General features: G+C 47.3%; 2 protein-coding genes across 2 annotated transcripts; one reads left to right on the top strand and one right to left on the bottom strand.

Annotated features, from left to right (window-relative positions):
* Positions 1-336: 336 nt before the first annotated feature.
* On the bottom strand, positions 337-3,315 carry LACBIDRAFT_334513 (uncharacterized protein; the record flags this gene model as incomplete). The annotated part of the gene is made up of 13 exons (XM_001889304.1): positions 337-486; positions 536-793; positions 859-917; positions 1,018-1,121; positions 1,178-1,540; positions 1,561-1,689; positions 1,967-2,031; positions 2,055-2,062; positions 2,169-2,220; positions 2,321-2,359; positions 2,546-2,621; positions 2,673-3,186; positions 3,243-3,315. 13 exons carry the CDS (start codon positions 3,313-3,315, stop codon positions 337-339), a joined length of 1,890 nt encoding a protein of 629 aa, XP_001889339.1.
* Positions 3,316-3,662: 347 nt separating this feature from the next.
* LACBIDRAFT_334514 (uncharacterized protein) lies at positions 3,663-6,430 on the top strand (the record flags this gene model as incomplete). Its single annotated transcript, XM_001889275.1, has 8 exons — positions 3,663-3,980; positions 4,053-4,435; positions 4,526-4,530; positions 4,652-4,654; positions 4,784-4,788; positions 5,036-5,375; positions 5,619-6,054; positions 6,400-6,430. 8 exons carry the CDS (start codon positions 3,663-3,665, stop codon positions 6,428-6,430), a joined length of 1,521 nt encoding a protein of 506 aa, XP_001889310.1.
* Between the last annotated feature and the right edge of the window lie 2,324 nt (positions 6,431-8,754).

Raw genomic sequence — 8,754 nt, forward strand, 5'->3', positions numbered from 1 at the left:
CAAACAATGAAATAATAAGTTATGAAAAGGTGCAGGCAATGGAATGAAATAGGACTGGCAAAGAATGAAAAAAAAATTATGAAAAAGCGCAGGCAAAAGAATGAAATGATACTGGCAAAGAATGAAAAGAAAAGAAATAAAGTTGGCAAAGAATGAAAAAGTTATGAAAAAGCACAGGCAAAAGAATGAAATGCATTTCATTGCCAAGGAGAAATGAAAAATGTGGTGGGTAGGAATGAAATAGCTGCAAAGCAAGAATGAAATAGCCTAGGCATTTCATTTCATATTTCACTTGGGGGGATTGAAAAGACTGTGCAGGCAAATGCCCAGGTTTTATCATAAAAGTGGTAGGTACCACTCCAGGATTTCTTGAATGGCGGCGTTCAGTTCCTTCTCCCACTGCGTAGTTGCTCCCTCTTCCAAGTCCAGTTGGGAGGCACGCGAAGGGAAGAGGAAAGTGGACCATCCCAATTTCGTCCTAAGCAGCTGGGCGGAATTCAGCATCAAGGGCGTGATTAACGAAAGAAACACGAACCTTTTCGCGTGCCTTGATGATGTGTGCTTCGTAATTAGGGTCATCTTTGAATGCTTCTTCAACCTTGATTTCCGGCTCTACCTCAGGAAAGCGAAGAAACCAAACGAGGTACGCTTTCTTAAGATATTCCTCCGCTTCTCCCTCGCTGATGGCAGAGGCAAAGCTGGGCCGTAAAAGGCGCAAGACGCGATCTTGCTTGGCTTTCAAGGCATGCTTGACGTCACTAGCGGATGGAGCCCTTGGCGTTGGCTCGATAATCTGGGGAGATCGATCGCGATGTCAGGGTCTAGCGCACATGGAGTAAAGTATCTCCGAGATCTCACCAGCTTTTTCCTTTCCATCTCCATTTTCCGGCGGCGTTCACCTAGCGTCAAGAAACAATCTGGGTGTATAGCAGCAGCAGGAGCGGGTTTTTTCTTGAGAGAGACCTTCGGCATTGAGGTAAGTGTGAAGAGTGAGAGGGCAATTGTAGTAGTACCCACCAAACCTTAATTTTGTGGCTGCAACTGTATAGTAAACAATCACGCGTATTCGGGGGTGGGTCAAAAGGTGTACATTAATGTAGTTGAGGCAATAGATCAATAATCTGTAAGATGTCCAGCACGGTATTCAGACTGATAGGTAAAAACACCTCTATGATACCCATCTTCAAATTGTGATGGGATTTGAACTACGGCAGATGCGTGAACGTCCTCCAAAAGAGTTAAAAGGTTCTGGTAGTCGTTGGCTGTCACGTTAGCCGTCCTATACTCCTCGCTGCAACCATAATCTTGAAGGATCTCCGCCAGGGCGTCACGGATCTGAGAAAGAGATTGTTCCCACATGTGTTCCGCCTCCGTCAATAAGCCGATCGCACCATCTGGGGCCCTTATGCATGCCTTGACAATCTTATCAACATATCCAAAGGGTGAGCCATTGGTAACATTGATAAGATGCATCCGGCGTTCCTCGACGAAAGCTTTCGGCTCCAAGCTGCAGAAGAGAACCTTGTGTAACCCTTGTCGACTAATAAGCAGAAGACGCACGTTATTTCATTATGGAACTCGCCTGGGCCAGGTCCATTCTCGGGTTCAGACGGATTCGGAACATCCTGATTTGTTTTGACTTTTTTACGGTACTGGCGGCGCCACGTTTTGCAGAGGGTGCTGCGATTACTATCAAATAGAAAAAAGAGTTTCATGTCATATTCAGCGTCATCACGGCAAGGAGACAACGTACTTATGGTAAAATATTCTGGAGGAGCGCCGATGCACCTCTCGCCTTTCCTCGGGAGTGTTGTACAGACGAGGACACCCCATAGGTGATGTTGGAACGACAATGATTGAGTTCAAGGCAAGGCAAGGCAAGACCAAACATGGATACATTTAACTTCCATCTGATATTTTCCTTTCCTCATGGGCAGCTCATAACCTAAGAAGGAGATAAATATACCAAAGGGAAGCCCTGAAAATTCTGACTCTCTTGAGGTAAAAATCATGTTGAGATGTCGCGGTGTGCTGTTGGGAAAGTAAGCACGCACTTTAATAACTATCAAAATGAGAGCTCAGAGCGAGCAACCAATCATCGTTCTTCTGATTTTTACTCTGCGAGACTCCCTGTCCCTCAAATTATAGCCAAATAGTAAGGAACATACCTCTAGAGATCCCATGCAAAGTATTAGCCCATACGCCTCTGTTTTGAGACCTCTATAGCAACCTCAAGTTATGTTTTCGCACATGCGGAAATATTGGAAATAGGCTATTTATGGAAAATGCCAAGGAAACATTGTACGACTGGTATACTAACTTTGTCTCTCATCATAGGACCATACGCAAACTGTAAGAGCTGAACACAATATATATATTTTGCAAGATTTACGAGATATCAACGGGATCATGACTACAAAACCACAAAGACCGCACAACTACACACTGGCTACGAACGCGCATGATGACAGGAATACAAGAGTACGGTACAAAGATATCAGACACGGCGGGCAGAACCTGCAACAATGGAACTCTCCATCCTCACTCGCCCCTCCTCTGCAGAAGAAACACGGAAGGAGACCGAAGCCGAGACACGAGTGATAAGGGGAGATGTATTTTCCCTGATGAATCAAAGTCAACGACACAGAAGGAATCAACGAAAAAAAACGAACAAGCCAACAAAAACACCAATATCGCGGCCGCGAGTGACAAGATAGAACGGACCAGAAGTGCCGTGAGCAGGGTATTGGTAGGTGACCCCATTGAAAACCCTAGTGGTAGATGCGGCAGCAGGTGCTGCGGTGAGGGCTGGTGCCACAGGTGCTGCAACGACAGCTGCGCCCATAGGAGTGAGAGGAGCGGTGGTAACAGTGGATGCTGCGTCAGGTGCTGCATCATGATCTCCGTTGGACGACGCAAGGGGAGATACAATGGTAGGGTCAGCCGCAATGGCAGGTGGGGCGGCGGTAGTTGGTGAACAACTCGCGGCATTCGTGTCTTTGCCGCTGCTACCTTCACTGGAGACATTTTGAGGCACATCATCGGCATTGATCAGATCGAACGTCTTGTCCGGGGTTTGTTGAGTAGGCTCGTTGACACTGGTGGTGGCGATATTGGTAAGAGCAGTAAAGAGCTGTTGTAGCTGCGAGTTATTGAGCTGGAGGCGAGAGAGAAGTTCTGCGATTTCTAATAGCAACATTAGTAAGAAAGGGGGTGGGGTGATTGAAACACGAGGTACTTACCGGTGCAGCTGTTAGGAGACGAGGAGCCATCGGTGGGGGCGGGCGGCGCATCATTTCCTGACAATTGGGCCATAACAGACAGGGCAAAAAATGGGGGGAAGGTGGTGTAAAAGGGTGATTGCGTTGGTTGATAGAGTTGGAAGGATTGCGATATTTGGATGACGGATGGAGCTTTATACGAGGTAAAACACGCTTCTGGACTTTGTTCCCACAGTGAAAAAAGGCCTCAAGGCGGGAGAATCAAAGATAAGGTAGAAAAACGTACGTAGATTGCCTCCCCATCTTTCCACCTGCTCTGAGCCAAAAGTTTACTATGGACGCGAGCAATGCTGACAAGAGTCAGGGAACGTTGGTGTAGGGTTTAACGTTTAACCTTGATCTTGTTTTGTTCTTGTCGTTGATTGTTTTCCAGGAACGTTAATGTACAGCCACAGGGGATCGATCATTTGGCACCACTGCTTGCTTACCTTGCAGAAAAATTGGGCAAAGGGGGAGCGCCAGACATTCCTCACCTCGCACCTCGATACCTACAGAGATGCGTGTCTCGTGTCTCGTGCCTCATCCACTCAAGCCCTCGATAAAATCATCAATGCATACTTTCTTAAATTCCACTGGTCTCTCCCTCACACGTTGCTTCCAGGAGCACTACCAATGGTTCGCTTTGATAGTGATGGGTTTGAGATCCTCTCGGCGGAGGAAGCCACTCACAAAGGGAAGGTTATCGCAGCTATGAAAAAGGTATGTATGGCCTTCATCAATCAACGCCACCGTTGATATGCTGATGCTTTAACTTACTAGACAATTTATAAGTGGTACAATCACCGAAATAAAGTCGCTCCCGCCCTACCTCGATCTAAGTCAGCTAAAAAGGATGATCCAATCGCCACTCTTCTACATAGGTTACTCGGCGACCCTTCCCCTCCTAAACACCATGCAGCTTGGGAAGCCTGGGGTAAAGACAATTTTCAATCGTTGAAAGCCGACTTCGACGCGGAGTTTGAAGCCACAAACGGGCTCGAGAAAAATCGCGTCAAAGAATGTAACAAGTTCAAACGACGAGAATTTGGAAAACTCAGTGACGACAAACAGGAGAAATGGTCAGAAGTCATTCACTCAGAATGGGAGGAAGCGAAGCAAATTCTCAAGGACCGGGATTCGGGCCCCAGGTTTCTTGAACCAGCTGCCGCCCAAAAGTATGTTGGCTTGCTTTGCTAATCGTGCAAGTGCTAATGTCTTTACCAGAGTTTTTAACGCACTCCCAAGTCTTTTGGGCCTGTTGATAGAAGGGGTGGGCAAGGCAGTGGGAATGCACATTATGGTCCTCATTGGGGGGCCGGAGCCTAAGATGCAGGGACAGTTGAATACCATCAGGTACGTCGGCACAGTTTGTGGTTTATGACTTTTAACAGCTGGTGCGTTTATAGCATGCACTACGGGGTTGACAAACAGGCCATTCCGAAGGTCTGGGGCCATGCGGATAAGGCTGGGTTCAAACTTGTAACAAACACATTTACTTCGTTTCTGCAGACTTACTATTGTAGGTACAGTGAGTTTTTGGGTGACTACGTTACTGATATTATATCTTTACAGCACCTGAAGAGCAACGGGCGCGCGCCATCATAGAAGATTCCGAAGATGACCTACCACATCCCACCAATGGGCCGTCGGATGCCGCTCAACCACGCTCTACTTCTGTCCAACCACCTGGCGGATCGAAGGCCTCGGAGTGGGAGTTAAGCACACACGTTGGGGGAAAACATATGTGAAATGTCAAAGCAAAAGATGGGAAGAAGGGTAAGAAGCAGAAGAAACAAAAGAAGATACGAACGTTCTTGGTGTCTGACGATGACGATGAAGAGGACGAGGATGAGGATGAGGATGGCAAGGATGACGAGGAGGAGGAGGAGGAGGAGGAGGAGGAGGAGGAGGAAGAAAACGAAGAAAAGGCGGGCGATGACAACGAAGAGGGACCGTCGGCCACTGCTCCCATGAGACACAGCACCAGGTTGAAGAACCGCAATCCAAACACGATCACGCCATCCGAAGAACCTTCAACATTGACATATACGTCAACGGTAGCTGCTCCTGCTGTTCGAAAACGATCTCTGCCACTTTCGCCCCTCGCACCTCCCAGTACGCCATCGTCTGGCCCGACAGAAACCGCCCTTGGTTACGGCCCTGCTTCACAATCCCAGCCCACTTGATCAACGACGCGTCTGCCTGTACCAACGCTTATCTGCCAATCATCTACTCGACCTTTGCCCCCTCTCGTCGCGCCTCAACCACTGCCCAAACCCCCACTTCCCATTGATTTGAGTTGGCCCACGTGGTTTAAGAAAGCGTATACTGACTTATTGTTGATATATCTCAGTGCAGAACTAACATCCGCCATTCGGATTTATGTGCACTTCGAAAAAAAAGCCAGCTTCACAGTTGGATCGCCGCACTCCGGATTCAAAGTTGACAACCGACCGTCAGAGGTGGCATATTGGGTTGGCCATGGTCGCAAGTCAGCGCCACCGATCAAGGACCTCGCATTGTTTGAAGCAGGTTGGTGGAACTGGTGGAAGGGGCTCCAGCCGAAATGGCGGTCCGTCGTCGAGGTAGAAGGTCCACTGACAGCCGTACACCGTGAAGTGACAGATGGAGAGGGTGGCTGGGCAGCTATTGATAGGCACGGGCAGAACGCGTTTTTGACCGTTCTGTCCTGCCTGGTATGGTGGGGCGCTGCTTTGAACGGCTGCCAAGGAGAGAGTGAGGCATGGATGGCGGCGGTGGCCGACGTTCACTGGGTGCTCACCAATCTCGTCAGGTAAATTTTCCTTCGTATCCTGTGAATGTTACTCATGCGCCGTCCAGCCCCCCAAAACCATAAGGTGCTAAGCGCGCCTCGCCATCAGTAGCCACATCGGCAACCACAAAACGGCGACATAAGTAGTAGAATTGATGTTGGTCCAGCACCATAGTCAATGGCGTCATAATGTGTTGGTACGGCTACCTTTATATCTTTCTCTTCACTTGACAATCTCATTGTTTATTTCTTAATATCTTGTACTTCTTGTGTGTCGAGTACTTCTTGTGTCAAGTACCTCTTGTATTTCTTGTGTTGTGTATATCTTGTATTTCTTGTGTAGAATATCTTTTGTATTTCTTGTAGTAATTTATGCTTTTTGGTGTACAACTTGTAGAGTTTGCAAGGGCATAGACAAAGTAAACTAAGTAATCCATGTAACAGTAGCTGACTTGTACGACACATGAGGTTGAACAATCACGTGACCAGACGCGTACCTGTGTTGAAGTTGCGTTGACCGCTGCACGCGCTTACTCCGATGGAAGGATGATGCATGTTGGATGATCGCGAAGACTGGCTGTTGACTGTTCGCCAAATTCCGTAGACATATGATTTCATGTCCGGGGTACAGAGGTTTAGCTGCTACAAACAGGGAGGAAGGAGAAAAAAAAACCGACGAATGGCAGAGAAACATGACATTGGCGGCGTTTGATGTATCCGAGGGACAGAAGTCATATTAATGCAGGTCTGGACCTGCAGAAGTACAAGGGGATGGATTGCTAACAAAATTGATGCATAGAAACAGTAATGATGGGAAGTTTTGATCCCTGACACAAGAATTGATGGATGGATCGACAGAAATCACAACGGAAGTGGACATTTGATGGATTTGATGGATGGAAGCAGGGGTAACACACAGAAATCATATCAACGTGAGGAATTGATGGGAGGAAGCACAGAAATCATATGAAGAGGAACAAAAATAGATTATTGATAGATGGCAACACACGGAAATCATATCAACGCGAGGAATTGATGGGAGGAAGCAATATCGATCCTGAATCAATTATATGTGATGCCAAATATTGATATTTCACCCGAAAAAACCAAAATTTCGCCCTGCGCGGCGATTTTTCAAAGGCAAGCGGAATGCAAGCAAATTTAGACAAAGGTCATTGCACATCTGTTGGCAAATGGTGTGCAAGGCAATTGCACACCTTGTAGGGCTAGGACTACATCTATGGCTGTACCTGTGGGTTCTCTACCACCCCTGCCCCTCAGGACGTGCAGTCCCCTTTTGCGGGCTCGTGGTATCCGCACCTCGTTCCTCTGTGTTGTAATCCTGTCCGTCAGTCGCCGCTGGTTATGGAGGGATTGGCCTTGGTCCTTGGGTTCCCTCCACCACCAGAGCCTGAGAGTGCACATGTGTCTGCAAGCTTGGAGCCACCTAGGTCAATGTCGGGTCGTGGTATGGGACAGAGTCCAGGGAATCTGAGGGACTGATGCCTTCTTATTCACACTTTCCATCTACTCCAAATCCTGCAATTAGTAGGAATGGGAATGGGAGTGGGGATGTAAGCCATCCGACATGCGTTGGGTCTAAGAAGGATGATTGATGAAGACAGGGAAGGAGCAGCTGATAGTGGACACTGTCCTGTATGTATTGGACTTCTTGTCGCTTTGAAGACCTTCATCGAGAAGCCTTGCAGGTAAAAATGTTAATAAATATGTACGCAAACATACAACACATGAACGAAGGAACAGAAAAACAAAAGCAGAAAACACAGAAGACGAAAAGATACAATCCAAATCCAGTTTCCTTGTCCTCAACAATTGCTCCAACCTCAACACCATCTCCAATGACAATCACCAGGTTGCTCTCCGCATGAGCAGATAAATTGCACCGAAGCACAGCGCACGACAGGGCGCTGCATACCTCTGGGCCGGTTATCAGCAGGGAGGACGGGTGCAGGAGGTACTAGTGTTTGGAAGTCCAGTCTCATGACTGGAAAAAGGCCGTAACCAGACTGGACCAAGACCGCAAAAGACCGGACCTGCAGTTACGGTCTTTTATTTTTGAGATGTAAAGACCGCAAAAAAACCGGTTAACGTGAACCGGTCTTGACCGGTTTGGAATGGTCTTTTGTAGCCCCTTAAATACCCTTTAAAACGCACCAAAGAACGTACGATTTGGTAAAAAAACGAGAGAGATATGAATTAAAATGTAATTTACTTTTGGGAATAATAGATGTACCAGACTTATTTTATAGAAGCACCAATTCGTAACGGAATTTGACGTTCTTGGGCTCGTTTTGAAGCTAATAGAGATGTTAATACCGATGCAGACCGAAACCGGTCTATAGACCACAAAAAGACCGCAGACCACAGTTTTTTGCGGTCCGGTCTGGTCTTTTGACTTCTGGGGAAAAGGCAGACCGGTTACGGTTACGGTTAATGCCCCTGCACATCAAAAAACCGGACCAAACCGGACTTTCAAACACTAGGAGGTACGCTTTCGGTATACCCTTCGGAATAAATCAGCATCAAAATGTTGCAAAAGAGAAGAAGCAAAACTCATGCTATCAATACGAAAGTCACACACTGACGGAACCTCGATATCCACAACCCACCCCTCCTCATCCACCCTCTTTGCTAACGTCCTCAACCCGTTCATGTCAATGCTTGTATCTGCGATGGAGAGGTACTAAGTGGGACGAGGAA

The sequence above is a fragment of the Laccaria bicolor genome, genomic scaffold (assembly GCF_000143565.1).
Source record: "Laccaria bicolor S238N-H82 LACBIscaffold_65 genomic scaffold, whole genome shotgun sequence".
Classification (NCBI taxonomy): Eukaryota; Fungi; Basidiomycota; class Agaricomycetes; order Agaricales; family Hydnangiaceae; genus Laccaria; species Laccaria bicolor.